Source organism: Xiphophorus hellerii, chromosome 12 (genome assembly GCF_003331165.1).
Source record: "Xiphophorus hellerii strain 12219 chromosome 12, Xiphophorus_hellerii-4.1, whole genome shotgun sequence".
Lineage (NCBI taxonomy): Eukaryota > Metazoa > Chordata > Actinopteri > Cyprinodontiformes > Poeciliidae > Xiphophorus > Xiphophorus hellerii.
In genome coordinates this window covers 13,176,141-13,199,237 of record NC_045683.1, presented here as the reverse complement: position 1 = coordinate 13,199,237, position 23,097 = coordinate 13,176,141, and the positions used below count along the sequence as shown (strand labels likewise).

At 41.1% G+C, this 23,097-nt stretch overlaps 2 protein-coding genes across 2 annotated transcripts; one reads left to right on the top strand and one right to left on the bottom strand.

The window, feature by feature from the left end:
- The first annotated feature begins 28 nt into the window (after positions 1-28).
- Positions 29-18,034, top strand: ndufaf2 (NADH:ubiquinone oxidoreductase complex assembly factor 2). The gene is made up of 4 exons (XM_032577742.1): positions 29-242; positions 13,228-13,317; positions 14,940-14,980; positions 17,272-18,034. The coding sequence occupies exons 1-4, from the start codon at positions 44-46 to the stop codon at positions 17,512-17,514; spliced, it is 573 nt and encodes a 190-aa protein (XP_032433633.1). The 5' UTR covers positions 29-43; the 3' UTR covers positions 17,515-18,034.
- A 1,266-nt stretch (positions 18,035-19,300) lies between these two features.
- smim15 (small integral membrane protein 15) lies at positions 19,301-22,824 on the bottom strand. The gene is made up of 2 exons (XM_032577743.1): positions 22,713-22,824; positions 19,301-20,045 (listed from the first exon to the last, which is right to left on the bottom strand). The coding sequence occupies exon 2, from the start codon at positions 20,011-20,013 to the stop codon at positions 19,792-19,794; it is 222 nt and encodes a 73-aa protein (XP_032433634.1). The 5' UTR covers positions 20,014-20,045; positions 22,713-22,824; the 3' UTR covers positions 19,301-19,791.
- Positions 22,825-23,097: the final 273 nt, after the last annotated feature.

The window sequence follows — 23,097 nt, the reverse complement described above, 5'->3', positions numbered from 1 at the left end:
TGTGATTGGTTGGAGCAATGTGGCTGACCAATCACGAAACGGGATGCTAGTGAAGCTGTACGAGAAGGCAGAAAACTGTCACCAGATAAACCATTGCTCTCCAGAATTCTCGGGGTGTCCTCCAAAAATGAGCAGGATTGCTGGCCTCCTACGGCGAAGCTTTGGAATAGTACGTGAACATGTCGGGACAGATCACTTGGGGAATAAATATTACTCTATTCCCGAACAGAAGACGTGGACAGGTATCAACACTTTTGTTAAAATTAGCTTGTCCTGATTTCAAGTGTAAAACTTACACATGCAGACATATGAAGTCAGCTTTGGAAACCGTTCGGTAAAGTTTTTAATACGCCCTGACACCGAATCATACAATGTAGGTCGTGCTCTGTTACCTAAACTTCTGTAGTTTCTGCTCCGTTTTTATTATCCAACTTTCAATTAATTCTTACGAAGTTGGAAACAACAATTGTTGATATCTAAGTTCTTCATTCGCATTAACGTGGTATTGTTCTCTTGTTTACTGTAGATTATGACATTACCCTTGCCCTGAATCGTTCTGTCCTTACCGTTTTACCTTTGTAGTACTCAATTATCGCCGCTAGATGGTGGAACAGTCCAAATAGCAGCCAAGCGGCAGTTCTGCGTCTGATTATTATTTATAAGGAGGCCCTGCTGAAACCTGGTATCACTCACTCCATTCAGGAGAACTGTGTCCATTGGAATATGACAGGGCTTCCAAACTCTATTGCGAGAAGTAGGGTGAGTCTTTCCAAACTGAAATTGAGTTTAAAGACACTGATCATGCCAACCACAACACAGTGATTGAATGTTTGTTGGCATTAATAGAGTTCTTTGTTGTAGTTTGAGATATGTTGCAGCTTAGACTGTTACATTATTTTCAAAAACAAGACAATGCATTTAAAAGTAACTGGATATCCACTGTGGCTGGCAAAACTATTCATTCCTTTTGAAAACATGAATTTTATTGGAATGTTATGTGACCAACCAACACAGAGTTGTGCTAAATTTGCGAAATGGAAGGACAATGTTATGTGGTCATCAAAACAATCCATAAATGAAGAAAGTTAAAAGCAGTATACGATTGCAATCCACTCCATTTTGGTTTAGATAAAATCCAGCACAACCATTGGCCTTCAGAAAGTCACTCAGTGTCAGTATAGATACAGCCGCATAAATACAGCTGTTCTATCAAGGCAAACATGTGGATGAAGGTGCCATGGTCAAGTGAGGTCAAAATTAAACATTCAGAACAATATGTGTTACAGAAAAACAGCACTGTACATTAGCTAGTACACACTAGTTCTAGTGTGAAACACAGTAGTTGGAGTGTCATGCTTTGGGAGTGCTTTCCTCTTCAGGTGCAGGGCAGCAACTTTTAGATATTTCAAAAGAGGTGCAAAGACAACAACTCTAAACATAAACTCAAAGCTATAATGAAATGGTTTAATGCATATTAAGGTAAAAAAAAAATCCCTCAATAAAATTCAGGAACTATAGATTCTCAAACTTTCTGTTTGAGAGTCTGTTGCGAGTCTTAAACATGGATGTTCACGGTCTTCATCCAATCTGACACAGGTTTGTTTGTTTTTCAAAGAAAAATGAGAAAATTTCCATCTCCAAATGTGCAAACCTAGTAGAGATACACCCCAAAGAACATGCCGCTGTGATCACAACAGAATCTACGAAATATGGTCGGATGCCCATGCGTACCAGTCCTGGTTTTATAAATAGATATGGAAAGCAATATCTTATTTTTCTTCTGATTCAAAATTCTGCACAACTCTGTGTTGCTTTATCACATAAAAATGATTTTGCAAGACACTGTACATACTCTTTAAATCCCAAGTGAAAGAGCAGGGCTTTTGTATCTTTCAATCATCCATTTCTAGCCAGTTTAGAAGAAAATGTTGTTGCCATAATTAATATGATTGAGTGGAGTTTGCTCTGTTGTCAGAGCAACAGAGAATGACATGAATGCATTCCCTGCAGAAGAAATGAAGCCATTATCTTTGCATCGTCTGTTTTGCTGTGGAAGGATCCACCTCTTGCAGGTTAAGCTTCTGCTTTTTTTTTTCTTCTGCCTGAACGTGACTTTATTTAATTTAATTTATTTTTTTGGTTCACCTTTTCTCAGCAGTTTTTGCGGGGGAATCTTTCACCCGCATCGTATTTATAATTCATTACAAGGCAGCTCCTCCACCTCTGCCTGTCAACCTATTCAAATGAGACATCAGAAAAGCTGCTCTCTAGCATGCTTACAAGGTAATGTATGCACTGTCCCATCGCTAAGACTCACAACTGCTGATAGGCTAGCTGGTCTATGTAAAATAATAATAAAAAAAAACTGTTGAGATAAACACAAGTCTAAGCAGCAGGCGGGCACAAATAAATGCTTGTATTTACATTTATAATAAACATAGAAAGCAAGTGTTGCATCCTTTTGTCTACATTCAACCTTGTGGAACTAAATCATATGCATTATTCAGTCCATATGTCTTGCAGAAGCTAGCTTTTGATCTCAAACTGATAGGCCAAGCATGGGCTCAGGGCCTGGAGGCACAGACCACAGGGCTTTTCACTCAAGCGCACAAGTTTTGCTCGAAATAGGTGAGGAGTTTCTCTCTCTCTTTTGTCTCCCTGCTCTGTCTACCCATTTGTCCATCTCTCCACATTTATCCATGCTTAGCTGCTTCCATTTTCTACCTCTCTCCATCCGTTAACTTTTGAAAACTGGGGCGTAAGCAATTCTATGAGCCAGAGGTAGACTGCGTGTTAGGGCTATAATGGCTGCCATGATAGAAAAACGTTTTTCTGTTTGTTTTATGTGCATTTGTCTGATTTGATTTCAACAACTTCTATTTGGGTTGTGCTTTTATTTGTTGCCCTTCCCCTTGTACTTCTGCCTCTACATTTTTTCCCCCTTTGAAGTAAGTCCAGCAAAGATTCTATTCAAAACACTAGCACAGAGAGATAGACCCAGCAGAGAGCCTTCTAAATCCCTATCCTCAGATGTTGCTCCTCATCAAAATGAAAGGGCATGGGTATAACGGGGACTTATAGTGGGAGAGAGAGTGACGGAAAGCGAATCTCGGCTTCTGGTCCAGCAGCTTTAAAGAGCTCACAGAAAGAGCTGCTCTGCAGGCTGCGGGGTTCCTGTGAGTCTCGCCTACAAGAGAGCTGCTGACAATGTGGCCACTGGTCTTAGAAGGTCTTTGCCTTGTCGCCATTTTCACTGTGCTGAGCTGAGAATCTATATTCTCCCCCGTCTTTTTTTACGTGCGCGTCTGTCCCCCAGGCCCAGCTCTGCCTCACTCTGCATGGGGGCACCGTGTCACGCTGCCCAGATGAAAGCCTGAGCGCTCTCTGGATGGGCTCATTCGTCTTCAGTAGCCAGACCCGGAGCCCCGACGCCCGCCTTCCCTTCCCTTCCCTTTTTTTTATTTAGGGAAGTGAGAGGCACGCTGACATTATCGGCTGCTGCAGGCACATTTGAAAATAATTGCCTGTATGATTGCTATTTTTTCTTACCTCTTTGAGGAGGTGTAGCCTTTGTCTTGGAATCAATGGCTGCTCAATACCGGACAGGGGAAAGGCAGTTTCCTTTCATGTCTCAGTGAAAGGGATGTATTTTTAGCGCTGTTCGTTTTAGCTGTGTGTGTATGTGAGTGTGTGCGTGTGTGTGCCATGCAGTTTTAATCTATTGGTCCTCTTTTGCTGTGGAGAATGGAAGAGATTCAGAGGTTCTTCAGAGGTGTGCCACGCATGCTGGAGAGAAAAGAAGCATTGACTTGTCGTCCTATCACTATCTCCTCTCTCTCTCTTTGTCTATTATTTATTAGTATCCCCAGCTTGGTTCTATGAAGTGAAAACGTACTCAGTTCTGCTATTTTCAGGACGGGGCGACTCTTGGGGGCCGAGGAAGGAGGTGTGTTCTTTTGCATTAGTGCATCTGTTAATGCACCATGGCAGCTGCACACCTCAAATTTGTATTTTTAAAGAAAGTAGAGGGGAGGGAGGGGAAAAATATCATTTGTTGTGTGTTTTCTCCCCACTTCATGCCCTAACACACTTAACACAACAACAGATGGCTGTGTGTCATCAGAGCGTTGATTCAAGCCTCATATTTCCACCCAAAGACTCACAGCGGAAAGAGACAAGGGTCCAAATGGCTGTTCATTCTGCCACAAGTCATCCCCTGGGTGTGATGAAGGAAGGTCTATCCCGCCATAGGACACCGAGTCAGTGTTTACAGGAGCGTCAGTGTCCAGAACCGCCACTGTAAATCATGCTAATTGATCAGCGGCGATGCAACGCGTGGGGGTTTAAATGAAGGTTCTTTAATCATTATAGGGTCTAGCTCATCTAGCTCTGTGCGCCCTGCCAAGAGCGTATTTGCATGCGTGTCTTGTGGCTCATCATGGAGTGACTTCGCTTGTTCATTAAAAAGGCATTTGAAGAAATAGATGCTGAAAATGAGAGAGTGGCCGCATTTATTTTCAATGGCGGAACAACCCAAGTGGGCTCTGATCCAGCAATGGGGGTTCAAGTGTTTTGGAGGTCCATTAACTGCTGCCTATCTGCAGTGCAGCTGGAGATATACAGTGCCTTGCAGGAGTTTCCGTTCTCGTTGGAACTCTTCTACATTTTCTCACCCTAGAACAACAAATGTCAATGGAACTTATTAAGATTTCATGTAATAGGATCAACATAAAGTTGTGCGAAAGGGTGAAGTTAATGTAAAACCATGCATGGCTTTCAAATATTATTTTCCCCAAGAAAAAAGTTTTTTTTTAAAATTAAGCCCTATTTACTATTAGAAACTCTAAATAAAATCCAGTGCAACCAACTGCCTTCAGGCTGCCTCTGATTGCCCAAATATTCTGAGAGGGCCACAAAGGTCATCACTAAGACAAGGGTCAGGGATAAATTTGTGGTGAAGGTTAAAGCTGGGTTATGCTATAAGCAAAGTGCTACGCTTTGAATGTCTCACACCGCACTGTTCAATCTGTCATCTTAAAATGTAAAGAGTCTGGCATTGCCTATCAAGACATCACTGTATGGTGATGCTGATAGAATTAGAATTCCTATATCGTCATTTAGCAAGAAAGCACAACAAAATTGAATCAGTCTGTTAAATGTCCAGTCCAGAAATCTTTATGTCTTTATGAAAGGGTGGGAAGAAAAAAAAGTTATTGTTGAGAGAAAGGCAGGGCACACCCTGGACAGGTCGAAAATCCATCACAGGACAACAGAGAGACACACAGGACAAACGACCACACACACTCTTATTTAAGGGCAATTTGGAGAGACCAATTAACTAACAGTCATGTTTGTGGACTGTGGGGGGAAGTCAGAGTTCCTGGAAAGAACAACACATCCCAGAAAGACTGGGATTCGAATCCAGGACCTGGCAAGGCAGCACCGTTACCAACAGTTCCACTGTCCAGTTTTCCTGAACTGAATACTAAACCTTTAAGCAAAATGCTATTTGGAAAAAAAAAACTAACTCTACGCCTTGACATCTCCATCTTTACTGTGAAACATGGCAGGTGTAGCAACATGGTGTTTGTGTGGATTTATTCAGAGGAATCAGGGAAACCGATCATAGCTGTTGAGAAAACAGATAGAGGTGAATACATAGCAGTTATAAAGAAAACCTTTTAAAGGCAACAGCAAGTTTAATACTGATGAAGGTAAAGCCAGTTGAAAATTGATATTTACATATGCTCTCCAATTAGGCTGACTGAGCTTGAACTTAGTCAGCCTACTTTAATCTAATATATATACTGACATATAGTCTACTTTGTATCAGCATATCATATAAAATCCCGATAAGATACTCAGAAATGTAATTTATTAAGTTTTTTTTGTTCTTTTTTCTATCCTATGTTTACTGTATGATTTACAAAGAAAAGGAACCAGAGCGTTAATGTAAAAATAATCATATTCTGCTAGCCTAGATGTGTTTTGACACCCGAGGACTCTTTGTCGGTCAGAAACTCAACCTGGAAGACTGACAGACAGGTAAGGCACAGCAGCAGACGGCTCCTGGAGCCTGCCACTGCTTATTCAAGTCAGAATATTTTAATAAAGCAGACAGGCAGAGCGAAATCAGGCAAAGTGGAAAAGGAAAGGAGAAAAGATAAGACCAGGGGAAACTATTGGAGGGTGGAAGAAAGAAGATGGCGTACATGGAGTGAGTGACAAAGAACAAAGAAGGTGCTGACATATTGGGGTGAAATTATAGAGTGGAGTGGAGGGAAGAATGGATGGAGTAAAAGTGAAAGGAGGATTTCTGACAGGGTAAAATGAGTAGGTGGATATGTGGAGGGGGAAAGAGAGGTGGTAGCGATAGGTTAATGGTGAGAGAGTGGTGGTTTTTGAAGATGTAATGGAGGGAAAGGAATGGAGGGAGCATGGAGGATTGGAGGTGAACAGAAAGGGGTGGACAGCTAGGTTTGTGAACAACATACACATGGGCCTCAGAGGAGGTGTGGAGGGAGGAAAGGAAAGAAAAGGGGGTTCCAGACCGCTCCAAAGCCTCACAAAGGATTCTGACTTCCTGCCTTACCGTAGTTCCTTTTACAAGCCATTTAGGAGTTGGTGAGTAACTTAGTAAGGATGGGTGGTCTCAGACAGAGCGAGCCAAAGGATCACTGCCACCTTTATGTCTGCCCGCCTTTAGGTATACGGTAACAAACAGATTAAATTGGTGTTTGTATTTTAAATGAACAATTCTATCATAAATTGCTCAAACCTCTTTGGAAACAGGAAAGCGTCTGATAAATTAAACTGATCATTACTTTACGCTCAAGCTCCTCCTCTCTGTAGAACTGGCGGAAAACAATGACTGGCATTTTCCTTCTAAACCTCATCCCACATCACTAGGCTTCAGTATAATGGGTAACCATGGTTACAGGCTTCACACATGCCTTCCATGATTATTTTTTTTTCCCCTCCTGGAAAAGAGATTGGGAGGGAGGAAAGAGGGTGTCCTTATCGGTGCATCAGTCACCCCTATGTATCAGTGATGCTCATTGGATCTCTCCATCTTCATAAGGCTGTCTGTTATGATACAGGCATTCACCCATTCCCCACACAAGGCTCAGCTGGAGATAAATATACTTGGCTGAATGCGACCTGACAGGCCCGCTCTGTCAAGGAGGCTTATTTTTATTTTTGCTTCTCTTTTTGTCCCAACACTGAGCCCAAAACCTTCCCCGTCTGGCTGAGAATGCTGCTCTCTATTGAGAGATGGTGACATTGCAGATGGATGCTTTTAACACTAAAAGTTCTTATTTAGACTTTTCTCCCCTTTTTAAAAAAAAAAAAAAAAAGTTGCACAATATTTAAAATCAGTGCTTATCTCTAGATCACTGTGTCCATTAGTAATCACAATCAGCAAGCAATTTAACATATTCACGCTCGGCATACTACTAGGGTATATCTAGTCTATTGGATGAGCTTTGACTGCTCTGGACAACCAGACCTGAGCAGGAGCCAAGTGAGAAAAATGTGAGTTTATCACAACCAATATGGCCCTTGCAATATCACAATTGCACTGTTTTCTTCATATCATGCAACTATATTATAACAAACATGCACTAAAACTGCTGCCTCATTCTTCACTTTGGAAATTGCTGCTTACAGTTTCAGGAAATCCAAATGGTCAAAATAACTCAATCAGTGGGTGATTCAGAGGAGTCTAGATCCAGAAAATATACTTAGTCAAGAGCAAGCCGGGGTTGAAATTCAGCCCAGGAGCTTGGTTTGGAGAGGCCTTTAATCCAGGGGTCGAAATTAGCACCCGCCACTGGCCAAATGCGGGTAAAAGTATGAAGTGGCGTGTAAATTGGAGCAACGTGCCCGCCACTGTGGCGGGTTGACAATTTGAACAACAAAAAAGCTGCATTCAGTTTGAACTTCTGTCCAGGGTAGGAGTGGCTGACTGGACTACAGACTGATGCATATAGGATGGACCTAGCCTGTTATAATTTAACAAAAAAATATACAGTACAGACCAAAAGTTTGGACACACCTTCTCATTGAATTCAATGAGACAATGAGTACATCAAATATAGTTCTTATCGACCGCGACAGCCCATTGGTTGATTTCATTGACGGACATTGGACTTATCCAATTAAATCCCTCGGTTCTCCTTGGCCCGCCCCTCTCCACCGAGGTTATAAATAGCGCCATTTCAACTAACCGGAGTCCCGAGAAAAGTGAGCGGGTACGAGACGGGGTGAGTCAGAAAAACTACGACAAGTAAAACTAAAAAGCGTGTAAGCCCATTCAGAAAAATGTGTCAAACTAAGCAATATGTTAATTACCACACAGTAACGTCACCGTGTGTGTGTTTAATGACAGAATTAAAAATAAACATGAGTCAACAAAAGTTTATTAAGGAAGCAGCTTATAAAAATCAAAGCAAATCTTAGGGAACAAATAATTCCTAAAGTTATACAGACCTATTTAATTTATTATGGGAAATTATAGGTTTTTAGACAGTTTTAGATGTCATAAAGTTTGGACCACAATCCTTTGACTTTAAAATGTTAACACATAACATCCCAAGTTTGCGACAGAATGACTGTCATGTAAGCAGTGCTTGCCAATCATGCTGCTTGTTTCTAGTTTCGTCTCTGACCATGCCCCCTTCATCACAGAAAGTATCTGTTAATTTGATGCAACTTGCCAAGTCCTGCAGTAATTTTTTTGTTCTTTTATCCCAAAGTTTTTCAGCCCCACCAATGTTTTCTCCTTACTGTTTTTTTTTTGTTGACAAATTGGAAAGGACCGCTCATATCTCCATTTGGTATGGAAACTATCACAACTGCCTATGAAACGCCAAAGTGGCCGTGCTGATGAGCTTTATGGTGTAAGAAGAAGCAACAGGAACAAACCACGTTTTTGGAAAGCATCATGAACTCCTGTACTTACAACAGTTTCCTTAAAAAACAGTCCCTTATTGTAGGGTTGGTTTTTTTTCGTATTTTTCTTCCTGTGAGCTATATAGGAATTTGTACAGGAATTCCAGCTGTGCAAATTCCTACACATAAATTTCTTGCAGGAAATTTCCCTGCAAGAAATGTTCTGTCTTGCAGTTTTCAGGACATAAATTCTTGCAGGAAATTTTCTGTCCTGCAAGAAAATTTCTTCATCGAGTTGTTTGTGTTCCTCAGTAGAAGTGGTCATTTGCATCTAAAAGGTAATTTATGTATCTGGTAAAGGTTATGTCTGAGAGCTGTGCCAGTTGGACGATGACAAGGGTAAAGACTAGGTGAGCAAGGTCTGATTGGAGTGGGATGTTGCATTCTGGTACAACACAAATGAACACGGTGTTTTTAAGCTGTAGATGTCAGTGCGGTGATAAAGGGAGGGTGTGACAGAGTCCACCTGTTGTGGTCTGGTGCAGAGTGTGTTTTAAGGAATGTCTTCCGCCGTTGTTGAGCGACGTGTTTTCCCCTGACATCTTTCTCTGCCAGAAAAAAAACACACAAAAAAACAAGACGCAGCAAAAGAGATGGCATGAAGATGCCGGGGATGACATTGTGGAGGTGAACAACCTCTCGGGCCGCCCCCAGCGGTACTCACCTGGGAGCTGATGTGTGAGATTGTTGGGGGGAGAAAAGGGGAGTGAGGGGTTTGCGTGTTGAAGCAGGTGATGGAGTTTAGTGGGGTGTGTTCAGGGTTCAAAGAGCAGCCCTCGGAGCGCATCATGTTTTATTTTAACGATTGGGAAGGATTGAGGTACGGCTGCCACGGCAACCCCCTCACCCATCCTGCTCCTCCGCTTCCATCCTTCCTTCTTTCCTCCCTCCCTGCCTTCCTTTTCCCCTCCCCTCCCCCAGGATTCACAGCCAGCCTCACAGATGAGTTGTGCTCAGACAGGTGAGATGGCTCATGAATATTTATGCCGTGGGATTTCATTCCTCCCTGCCGCTGGACCCTCCCCCTCCTCTCCAAGGCGGTGCTGCGTTCGTCCTTCACGGTAAAGAGGCAGCGTCCTCGCTCCTGTCCCTCAGGTTAATCTGCCTTGCTCTCTAGCCAGTTGTGTGTTGGTGTGTGTGTGTACAGGTGTGTATTTGACTAGTAAATAGGCTTTCCCCTAGTGAGTGATGAGAAGGCAGACGTGTCACAAGGGGGCCCGCTGAGATTGTGAGCTCCTAACACCTCTTCATACCTCTCTGGGTGTCTTACTCAAGGTGGAGAAAGAACTGTGGAGCAGACAGATTACACACTGATGACTGGATGTGGCAGGAAGAAGTTATTCTACCATCAAAACATGCAATATTAATATTTAGGTATTAAAATTTATTCATTTATTAGATTTTGGATTCTTTTGATTAATCAGATGTGATCCAGAAACACGAAGAGGCAAAACTCAGTGAGCCACATTTAAAAATCCTGGGCACAACTTCCTCTGTAATTGCATTTAAAATGAAATCTGTAATATGCTGTTTTCAAAACCTTTAAATGCAAATTCACTGGTTCTGGGAAGCAACCTTGAAAAAACTCATTACAGTATGGTCTGACCTTAGTAACTTTTTAAGTTGTGGATAGATGAAAAGATGTGCAAAACCCTTTAACTGACTCACTTTACAAGCTATAGCAGTGTATTTCACTGGGATTTAGTGTGACAGACCAACAGAAAGTAGTTCTCAGCTGTGAAAAAGAAGTTTCACAAATAAATCTGAAACAAGTGTACATTTGTATGCAGTCCCCTGCGTCATTGTTTTTGTAGAACCACCTTTGGCTGCAGTTACAACTGCAAGTCTTTTCAGGTTCGTCTTTATCAGCGTTGCATATCTGGAAAAAAAGTTTTTTGCAAAATCTTTCTTTTGCAGAACATCTCAAGGTCAGGCAGGTTGAATGGTGAGCTTCTATGAACTTCAGTTTTATGACTTAGCAAAGATTCTCAGGATGTTTTGGCCAGTTGTCTTGCTGGATTACCTTCCAGCAAGACAGTTTAGCCCTCCAATCCAGTTTAGCTACACTTATCTTTGTTTAAACTATGCCTACCTTTTACACAGCATGGCGCTTCCTCCACCATGTTCCATTGTGACAAATTTTTCAGGTTGATGTATAGTGTTTTTGTTTTTTTTGGTGGGGGGGGGTTTGCATGAAAGGACAAAAAGAGCAGTTTTGTCTCATCTGATTAGAGAACCGTCTCCCACATGTTTGCCGTGTCCTTTACACGACTTGTGGCTACCTTTTGTGAAAACCTTTTCCAGTTTATTATCAACTATAGACACTGCTGGTTGAGCTCAAGATATGAAAGCACCCAATATTGTTTTATAAACCCAACTCCGTATTAAGCCTTTCCCAACTCACAGCTTTGTGGTTGGGGAAAATGCAAATCCCAATAAATACTGTTTGTACAACACTGTTTGTCCATCACAAACATGATGGGAGGATCCAGAATGGATGTACAAACAGTATTTGTCACTAAAATCCAGGGATAAAACCTGTACTGGAAGTGGGGTTTAGTCATGCTGCAAAATCATCGCTACAGGAGTGGAAGCATGTCGGCGTCAAACAGGAAGGGAGGACTGGGAGGGGAGGGAGAAACACAGAGGAGACAGAGAAAGGTAAGCTCCTCTCTTTATGCTTATTATTTAGGCATTAGCTCGCTAAGCACATTGCATGTGGGGACTTTAATGCAATTTTCCATTTCATTCTGCTGCCACCCACTCCTGATGCAAATATGGATATGATCTGTTTATAATTAGCATACCTGTTAAACGCCTTAGTTAGTATTGCCTAGAGAATCGCAGCCTTTTGTTTGCAGGCAGTTGTCTTTGCTGTGCCATCTTGGGAGAATTTCAAGGAAGCATTTTCCCGAGAGACATCTAAGATTGGGTTTTGCTAGCTAATTGAAGGATCACATTGTTCATTTTTCTCCTTTTTGCTGTAGTTTAGCAGAACAGGTGAAATCTGGTGTTTGGATATCGGCGAAATCCATCTGCGTGCTGAGCCGGAGCCTGCGAGGGGCCTTTTGTGACAACCTAGTGGGAACCAAGGCAGAACTAAAGCATTACTAGCCTAATTAGCTGACCTGATTACTGTACGGACTGGATGGAGTGTGGAAAAGAATCATCCTCACAAGACATAATTACAGAACAGCACACAGGCGCTGATTTTCAATGGGGAACCAAGGGCCGTGAACAGAACTCGCTTCGTCACTTTGGAGGGCCATCGTTTATCCATCCCAGTGCCAGAGCTATATGTTATGGCTGAAGTAAACATTAAGGCCATCAGTCTGCGGTGCGCATAGGCGCTGCTTGCATCCATTTGTCCTGTGTCCAGTGAGCTGCGGAGAGACTGTGATGGAATCCTGACAGATTGTCTGTGTTTTGGAGCGTGTTGTTTTCTTTGCCCATACATTTTTCTTCTTCAAGCCATGTTTGCCATGCATCATCACGCTCTCTCTCTTTCTCACTCTTGCTGCCTCCCTGCTTCTTCCTCCTCCCTCATCGCCTCGTCCTTTCTCAGATAGACATCTGACTACCTGTGAGGAGAGAAACTATGGAAACACAGAACTTGTTATTTCTGAACACGACTCATGTGAAGACGACACTGGCAAAAAGTGGGCTCTTTCTTCTCCTGTCTCTCTGTGGTTCCCCCTCCCCTCCTTCGGTCACCGTCTCCATGTCACTGTGTGCCAGTCCAAACTTGTCTAATCAGCAGATTTGACCAAAATAATTGGCAGTGGCCTTGCTGCCAGCGAGCGTCGTGCTGTATACAGATAGGGAGAAGGAACGCTTAATATTCCAAGCAGCTCGTGCCTCTGCTGTTCCCTCTGATATCTGACCTCTTTTGTCTCCTGCTGTGCTTGATGTTGATTTTGGAGGGCATTGTTAGCCAGGGCGCTGTGATTGGAAGAGGTAGCCGGTGGAGGGGGGCCGTGGTTGGTTGGGTTAAAGGAAAAGCCCATTTGCATAAAGGCTTAGCCCAGATTTGGAGCCACTCAGCGAGATCTGAGGAGAAGGGCCCGAGGGCCGCGAGGTAATCATCCATGGCCTGTCACAGCGCTGTCATCCCCGCGTGGATTTGTCTGTGTGTCTGGAGAACATTGTGTCTGGACTACTTTGTGTTTATTTCCCTTTGCATTTGGTGTGCAACATTGGCGAGCGCCTCCATCAAATCACACTTGCTGTCTTTTTATTTTTTATATACTTTTTTTTTTTTTCCCTTTCCAGGGAGGCAGATCCGTGCCAAGCGGATGGTGGAGGCAGCCAATCCTGCAGAGTATGAATATATGGAGGGCAGCATTCCGATAGAGTGGGAAGGTACGTTTGGGCTACAGAATCTGTGCCGCATATTGTACTTATCACTAATTTTAAACAAAAAAAGGAGCTAAAATAAAAGAGAATGACAGATCCATGGCTTCATCTTCTGGGACCTTGGCTAATCCAATAGTTTTCTTTTTTTTTTCTCTCCCTTCATCTTGCAAGATGGAATGGGGGCTGGGAATGAGTTTATCAAAGATGCCTTCTGCTGGCGTTATACAACCGTACCATAAAAAAGTGTTTCTTACAACTGGATACAAACTGTTCCCTGTGTCTCAGACTGGCTTTATCCACCTTAAACCCCCTCATCCTGCCTCGCCCCATCCCTCATGCATTTTCATCAGGATGCAAATAAGAAATGGATAAAAGAGGCCCAGAATCCCCATGCTAGCTGGAGCAAGAGTTGCAAAATCTCTCTCCCTCTCTCTCTCTCTCTCCTTCTCTCTCTCTCTTTTTCTGGCTCCCTTTAACCTGCTCTGCTGTACAGCCAGCTCAGCCTGAATAGCGCTTCCTCAACAGAGGGAGGGAAAAGAGATGTGATGGAGAGAGTTCTGCTCAGGAGTGGAGGGAGGGATGGAGGTGTGTATGAGGAGTGACACAGCATGTGCTTTAAAATCTGAAGATCAAGGACGATGGACATGTCTCGCTGACCCTGTTCTGCCAACACAAAATCCGAACGGATGTCTTGTATTTATCATGAACTATAAACTTCTTTAAAAAGTTGAATAATTTTCCACATTACACCACTTCACATCTACAAATTTTCATGTTTTTGGTTGGGGAGTTTTTGTAGCTGATAAACATGGATTAATGTTTTTTTTTTTTTTTATGTGATCTGGACAGTGTGGTATGTATTTGTGTTCACTTCCTTTTTACTCTGACGCAGCTGAATAGAAAAACAGTTCAACCAACTGCATTCAAAAATCAACTTCATAATACATAAAGTCCATCTGTGAATAACAGCAATGTGGAGAAACAGGAGCAGACTGTTTCAGGGAGGAAGCTCTGGTGACATCTAAGGCAGGAATGTGTTATAAATGTTAAACTTTGAACTTGTTTCAAAGGTTTGATCAGTTTATCATCCAAAACAGTACAACGTCAAACCTAACAAGACATGGCCACCCTAAACTAGCCGGCTAGGACAGGAGAGCATTATGTAAATTACAACACAAGATGATTCTCCAAAGTGTTGATTCAAAGAAGTCTGAATGCAACTGCACAACACACTTCAGATTTTTATTTGTAAAAGTTTAAGCTTATAAATTCCCCTCCACTTCACAATTATGAGCCACTTTGTGTTGGAACGTCTTATCTAATCCCAATGAAACGCAGACATTTGTTGTCCACTAAATGTGAAAAAAACATTCAAGCTATAAGAAGAATCTTGTTGCAAGGCACAGTAGTTCTGGGCGCTTTGGGTTTACAAAGTCAGATAAAACGAGACCAAGTAAATCAAAAGCTGCGTATCAGTCCCCAGCAAGCATGGAGGCTTCCTCAGTGATGCCGGAGCTGCAGCCTTTAAATATGACTGCAGGTTTTGTTTGTGCAGCGTATGTTCGTGTGGGTGTTCTCACTCTTGTGTTTTTTTTTCTTCTTCTTCTTTCTCTCTTCTCTCCTTGCAGCTTGGATCCGAGGTAGACGGAAGGAGCCTCCCTCCATCGAGGTACACTCTCCCCACTCCTCCCACCCCGCAGTTTCCCCGCTGTGCTGATGGTTGGACTCTGGGGGATTAGTTCCAAGGGAACGAAAGAAGCAAAGCTGGAAAGAAAAAGCTTTGATTTGTTTTATCGTACTGAATCCAGGAACTTTAGGGGACAGGTGTTAAAATAAACAGCAGCTGAAGTGCCTTGATGGTGAGACTGAGAGCAGAAACAGCCTCCAAACAAGGAGGCTCACTGACACCGTGTCCCAGTTTACGTTCTCTTTTTCCAACAGAAGCCTCCATCTCGGCTTTTTGTATTTTATTTCTGGCACTCTCTGAGACGGGAATGGTGAAAGCGTGCAGTTTTTGTTCCCCCCCCCCCCCACACACACACACACTCCTGCTCCTCTCTCTGGGTTTATTGCTCTTTAAATGCGAGAATGCTGGAAATTATTTGGCTGGGAAAATGTGGGCCTATAGGAAATCCCTTGGAAGGCCGGTGCTCAGGCACTCTCTCTGTCCCCCCCGTCCTCTGTCCCTGCCAGTAGCCAGTGCCATCTCCTGCCTTTCTTTTTGCCAGAACATTCTCTTCCAATTTTCTGCCTTACTTCTGCCCAATAGCTGCCATCGACAGCTGGACGGCGGCGATGCGGCCAAGGCTCCACTCCCAGCACATTACCCTGCCCCTTGTCACGCTCCCTCTTTTCCTGGTCCAAATCGACATAAATTGATTGGATTAAATCCTGTCATTAACAGGCTGGAAAAGCAGCTCAGTATGTTTGTCTCCCTCCCCAAAGCAGGTCTTTTTGGCCATAGATCTCCCTCTTTTTTTCTTTTTTTTTATTTTCCAGTCCTTCAGTTTTGCCAGCACACAACAGCATCATGCCCAGTCCTCCCTTCCTCTTTGGCTCCCGCAGCCAGGGCAAGGCTAACATCACTGTGAACACTAGATGCAGGGCTCAAGTGGGTAACTATTCCACCAGTGGACTGTTCATTTTATAAGCGTTTCCAGGATTTAAATTGGTTTCCGATAATGCAGTATAAATGCCTCCTGTCCTTTCAGTTTACCAATCTGTTCCAAGTGCTACAGTTTTAAGCAGCGGTTATTATGTCGCTGCAGGTTAATGGAAAGTTGCACTTCTGCCTCAACAGAAACAGCTGTTCATTCAAGGACTGGATTAAAACTTTACTTCTCTGATTTGGACAAGTGCGAATCAGATGCTCCAACAATAAAGAGAGGTTCTTCATTAAGGAGGGAGACTATCATTGCTTTCATTTGAATGTTCTGGCCAGTTATCTTGTGGTCACTATTCTGATTTTCTGCAGCGTTTTTGTGCTCTCATTTTCTTAGAAGTTGGAAGCTCAGCACTTTAACCAACACAGATATTTGTTTTATGATGAAAATGAATGAATAGTGTCAAGATACATATGCCAGATGTTTTGAGTTTTTTGTTTTGCTCTTATATTTAGAATGATAATGGGAATTAAAGCTAAAATAAATAGTAGCACTTGTTGAGTCATGTCAAAAGAAAATTTCAAGGAACGTTACATTTATTTTATAATGTGTTATTTTTGCATTTAATGAATATTTTTTTTCCAAGTCATACAACAAAAAGTTATAAGATTTTTTTTGAAATGTTCAGGTTATTAAACTTTAGTTTTGTTCCTAAAATAGAGACGTAAACATCTTGGATAGCCTTGTATCCTATTTAAAGTAGTAACGTTCTAAGTAATAGGGATTGCTTCTGCCCGTGAACTGCAGCAACTGCAAAACAGTGCTAACCCACAGACTAAAAAAAAAAAAAAAAAAATCAAAGTTACTTCATAATTTCCTTATTTAATCAGTCTGAATGTATTTATTATGCACCTACGAAGCATGACATTATGACTTTGTCGTATACACTGTAGGTCCCAGGTTTGCTGCTAAAGCAGCCCAGATCTCTCAAGGTTTGGACTTTACTCTCGATAGATACAAATCGCTGCAGACTGCGAACTCTCCACCCTCCATATCAGCTCCCATCCTTCCCATTCCCTGTTTTACCTTCTAACACAGAAACTTTGAGCACAACATTACTGCCCTATATATTCCATCCACTAACAGGTGTCAAGATGAATCGGTCTAATTCATTTCACACGTCAGTCAGTGTTCATAATGTTTTGCCTGACCTGTCGTTATCAGCTGAGACGTCATTACATTCCGAGACGGTGAAAGTGATTTTACGTTGCTTTTTATTTCTATAAGATTTTAGAAGTGTTTAAACGTTCCTGATAATCAGTGTAAAGAACGTAAACATATGTGGTTTGTTACTCAGGAGCTGATGATGCACGAGTCCCAGAGGAACGAGGTCAAGCTGAAGGCGATGGAGCTGGAGGAGAAAGATCTGGCACTACAGGCTAAAGACTATGAGGAAGGCCTAGTGGCGACTCCTGCCAGGACTGTGGCCAAGGGCCACGCATCCGCCGCCGTCTTTGGCAAGGAGGAGCTCAGCGAGGAGCCAACCAGCACTGCAAACAAGTTCCAGCCCGGTTCCTGGATGCCCACGTCAAAGAAATAGCTCGAGACCTCCACAGAGACTGAGACATGAGGCAGTGCAAAGTAAAATACAGTCCAAACGTTAGCAGTGAGTACTTTGTTTAGGATTGAAATTCTTCTATGGAAGAGTTTCTGTTATCAAATTGAAGACTTTAACTAAATATAGAATGATCTGTTTTTAGGTTTAAAGAAAGTCTGAAAAAAAATTAGTGTGATTTTACTTTAAAACTGATTGATAGAATCAGTCATTCTATCAGACTTTATTTATAGAGCACTTTTCTTACACTCAGGTGCAACACAATGCTTTATAGATGTTAAAAACAGAAAGAAGGGACAGCGAACCACAACAGACACAATGAGATTTACCAAAGTGATCAAATCAGGGCAAGTGCAGTTGTATAATTATATTGATAAATCTGATTTAAACAAATGGTCTCCACATTTCTACTACCAGAACATACAATAATATTTCACTATAATTTCATAAGCAATCCTTTCATTCACTCCAGCAGATTTCTGTCAAAATTCAACAGAGAATCCAATTGGAAAAATAACTGCAGTTGGAGATGCATGTATTCTTTTAGAAATGTTGCCTAAAGATACAAAAATAAAGTTTGCCAACTTAAAAACTGACAACAGATACACACCTCGCTGTTTTGGTTTCTAAAGACAAGTGCAAGAAATAATTATTTTAAAAAAGGTTTGGATTTTTAAAATAAAATTGTTTTAAACATTGTCTGGTTTCCCCTTTATTATCGTAACTGATAGGCTTCTGTGCTATAATGACAAAAAGGACAGGGGCAATTAATACAAATAAATATCACGAAAATAAAGCAGCTGATGTGCAAAATGAATGTGCTAAAAGCATGAAATGGACAGTTCAATTTATAAAAAACATGAATGTTTTAATAGTTGCTTATATCAAGATATTATGGGTTAAAACATTTAGAATTAAGTAAATTTAACTTTAGCTGAACAACTCATGAAATATTGCAGTGTTTTTCAGCACTGGTCCTCAAGACAAAGTGCCATGCAGGTTTCAGCAAACCTGATTTTAATTGATAGCTGATTAAAGTTTTTGCTGAACTGGAATCGTCTGAATGAGGTTTTGGAACAACCAAAAGCCGTGCAAAAATGTAGAACTGATTCTGTTTTGAAGGCAAAGGGTGGTTGTACTAAATATTGTTAGGTTTAGATTTCTCCAATATTCATTGTTTGAAAGCTTTTCATCCATCTATCCATTACAGCTGCTTGTCCTTAAGCCATCTGGACAGGTTCTTATAAATCTTCTGTTTTAAAGTTCCATATTCAATCTTCAAGATGTTTTCTGGTTTACTTTTTAGACAATAGCTGTTGTGATACAAATATCGAAGGGCGAGTTCACAGGGTTTTAACAAGAGGCCAAATTTAGCTCAATTAAAACTCAGAATACAATCAGAGATCAAAATATTTTCTGCTAATTGCCACAGGTCAAACAATACAACAAATGTAAGCTCTTTCCTTTTTCATATATCAAAACTAAAAACTGCCATCGCTTTCTGTCAAACACTTCTACAGCTTTTAAGTAAGAACCTTTTTTTAGTTTGATATTCAGATAAAGGTTAAAGATATTTATTTTGATGCATAAATGGGGATAATTTAATTCATTCACTATCCTTTGATACAAAATGGTTTTCTTTTTATATTCTCCTTAAGAAAATAAAATAACAATAGAGTGGTCATGGCAGTTAACGCAAACACAGTATAAGAACCTTGAAAAGTCAGAAATAAAATTATCTCCGTCGTCAAACACATACAGGAAGCTCCTCTCGATTTTATCTCCACCTGGATTTATTTAGAAATATTTTTCAAAGTATATCTTCATTCAGATCTGTGATGTACAGGATCAAAAGAACCAATTATTAAAGGCATTTAATTCTATTAACCATGAACATTTTATTGATCAGAAAGTTTGAGTTTTGGTAGCAAGTAACTGATACAATATATCTTCCAATAATCATCATCATCATTATTATTATCAGGTTAATTCAGGAGACCAGGTATGTTAATATGGAATGCAACGTTTTAGCTGCTGCACAGATAAAACCAGAGATCTCTGTAGAAAAAGTGAACCAGAGGACCACCGGGCTCCCGCTGACCAGAGTCCCACAGGGACAGCACTGTCCACTGTCAAGTCCAAGGGGCCAGCGTCCTTCCTCTTGGACATGAGGCGTAGCAGCCCGATGTTGACAGTAGGGCTGGGACGAGCTCGCTCGGTTCCTTCATCCCTCCATCGCGACCCCCCGTTCCTCCGGCGCCTTCAGTCTTTCTTCCTCTTGGCCTTGTTTATGTTTTCCTGACGCTTCTGCTTTCTCTTTTGTTCGCGGTCACGTGCCTCGATCATCTTGGCCAGTTTCCAGGACAGCAGCGCGCTGGCGATGAACAGAGGGGTCAGAGCCAATATGACGGTGGTGAGGAAACCGTAGGGGTCTTTGGCAGCCCACTCCACAACATACTCTGCCCATGCTCGCACATCAATCATCCTGCTCAGCAACGGCCAGCGTCAACTCAAACCTGAAACAGAGACGACCGTGAACAGCTGAGAGCAACAAATACACATAATCAGCTTTCCACAACAAACTTTAATATATTTTACTGGGATTTCATTAATAGACAAATATAAAGTAGCACATCACTAAGAGGAGTAAAATCAAAAATTGAAAAAATAAATAAATTTGTGCACAAATGAAGTTTAAAGCAGGATTAGATTATAAAGCAATATGCCGAGCTCAGTGCTAAGAGCTCAGTTCAGTCATGCAAGCATGTGGAAGAAGGTGATCTTAGATGACACCAAATTTAACACCGAATGCAATTTTCAGATGCATCCCTGCCCCAATCCACCTGAATCAAATGACTGACTCATTATCAAGCCTCCGCAGTAATCAATTAAACACTGGAGCAGCGAAGAACCCAAATGTTTTCACACAGCAGCTTCCGAGGAGACTGGAGTTGGAAAGCCCTGATTTGTGTGTGAGCATGTCCTTTCTTTCAGTCTGGCTGTTTTGCAAAGAAAAATATGCAAAAATATCACTCTTTAGATATGCAAAGCTATTAAAAGACATGCTTACAAAGACTTGCAGATGTTAATTTACAGAGGATGAATACAAATGCAAGCCTCACTTTTCAGACTTTTGTTTTGTTGTAATGTTTGAAAAACCATGGAATCTTTTGCTTTCGCTTCACAATTATGCACCATCTTGTGCTGGTTTATCACATTAAATTCCAGTAAAACACATTGAAGTCAATGTTAGTCTCATGACAAAAATCTAAAAATGTTTTATGGACACTTTTTTCCAGGACTCTGTATAATGACCAAATATGCTCAACAAAATAAATGAAAAGCAGTTTATAGATAAGCAGAACCGTGATTTATTCATTAACAGGAAATCTACACACAAAGCATGACTAGAAATATGTTTATAATCTGTATCTTGTTGAGATTAACTGCAAATTAAATAGTGTCGGTCTGTGTGCTCAAATGTTTGGTTTCACCTGAGAATCAAGCTGGCAAAGTTACACATGTTGACAACCAGTTTAAGTGAATTTAGATTTGAGAAACGTCTTTGTGAAAAAAAAAGAAAGAAACGAGGATTAACAGGTTCTTTGTTCTAATCCTCAATGAGAGGCAGTCAGTAAATTTTATCAACAACATAATATGACGTAACAAAACGCGCAATAAAGCCTCACTGCTTCCAGACTATGACTTTACAAAAATTAAAAATGTCAAATTTGAAAAAATGTCAGTTTTTAACCTAGAATTAGTAGTAATTAGAAGTTTGTCCCACTATGAGGGACAGGCAAACTGAGTCAGGTGTGCTGCACAGCTCACCCTCACACCCCTAACCACAGGCCCTATTCCTCCATCTGATTCTGAACAGGATTAAACAGAAAACAGAGATATTCATCACACCTAACCTAACATTTAGAAAGCAGTTTTGATAAGTAAGTCAAGGTGCAACAGTACATTAGTAAACTTGGGGTTGAAGTGGAGGCTGACCTTGAATTTGACGGTCAGATGAGGATGGTTGTGAAGTCCAGTTTTTTATCAGTTAAGGGAGTTGGCCAAAATAAAGAAAGCTGTATCTAGGAAGGACTTTGAGACAGTAATCTATGCTTTCATAGGTGACTGGATTACTTTACAGGCACTTTATGTGTGGGTTAGCAATTCCTAAATTGCTGTGGGATGTTTTTTTTTTTCTTATTACTATTATTATTTGGTGGTGGTAATATGAGAATATTCCTCTCATTTTAAAATTGTTGTATTTGTTTTCAAAGCTCTCCGTGGTCTTGCCCCTTGCTACCTTTCCGAGCTGCTGAACTATTAACACTCCCTCCTGCTCATTCATGTCAGCTGATAAGCAGCTGCTGAGTCTGCCTGAAACAAGCGGAAGCTTATAATCTGCATGCTTTTAAAATGTGGAACGACTTAAAGCTGCACATCAAACAGGCTACTTCACTGTCTGTTTTAAAATCACGCCTTGTTCATATTCTATGTTGTTCGTTTTTTTTTAATTTTATCTTCGTAATGATTATTATTTTATGTATTCTGTGCTTTACTTCCGTCCCTCTAACAATGTAAATTAAGTTGGACTAAGCCATTTTCTTTTACTTCTAGCTGCTTTTATTTACAGCTTATTCAAATAAATATTAAAGAAGAATGCATAGCTAATAGTTTTTATTATCATGATACTACCGTAAAATCAGGAAAAATGTGTCTTCCTAAAGAGAAGTTGAATAACTTTGCTTATTGAACCTGACCGGGCCTTAGTATATGTATGCATGCAATTTTTATCCACCAGCTTCCTGCTAATGTTCAGAAAACACATGATGACCATTTGCTAACTAGCATGATCCTACGTGGCTGCTAGCATTTACTTATCAAAAGCCGAGCGGTTCTATTACACTGGATTAAATCTCCAACCGACAACCCAAAACCGAAAAAAATCATCTCCGTTATAAAGACTGACTATGAATTTTACTGATTTGATGAAAAATTGTATCACATTTGCATTGCGGCTACTATCGAAGCTAATAAGGCCAATCTGCAAGGCCCCATCTTTCGAAAGCAAAATCACTGACTTACGGTCAAGAAGCATTGCAACATGAGAAAATATGATCTATTTAAGATTCCACAATAGTAATAATGGTTTAAAATCCAATACAATAAATAAATTAACTCACCAAAGTGCATAAATATGTGTTCACATCCGCGATAATAACCACCAGCTCCTCCCTGTTTCACTTAAACCGTTTCAACATTTGAGGCGTTCAAGAAATTTCCCCAAAAAGGGAAAAAAGCAACTCGTCTTTACTTTTTTTTTTTTTTTAATTATGAGCGTTTCTTGTATTTTGTTTGATAATGTGCGCTTACGTATGCCTTGCATAACTTTGCATAACATGTATCAATGAAAATGTTGTGAGCTTTAACAGAGGTGGTGCGTTAGTGTCAAAATTTTGTGAACGACTTCAATTTTAGGAAATCCGTGCCATAGTATACCAAAGATGCCCTGAATGCAGCACAAGTCTTCACTCGTGATAGGATATGACGTATACCTTGGCTGATGGG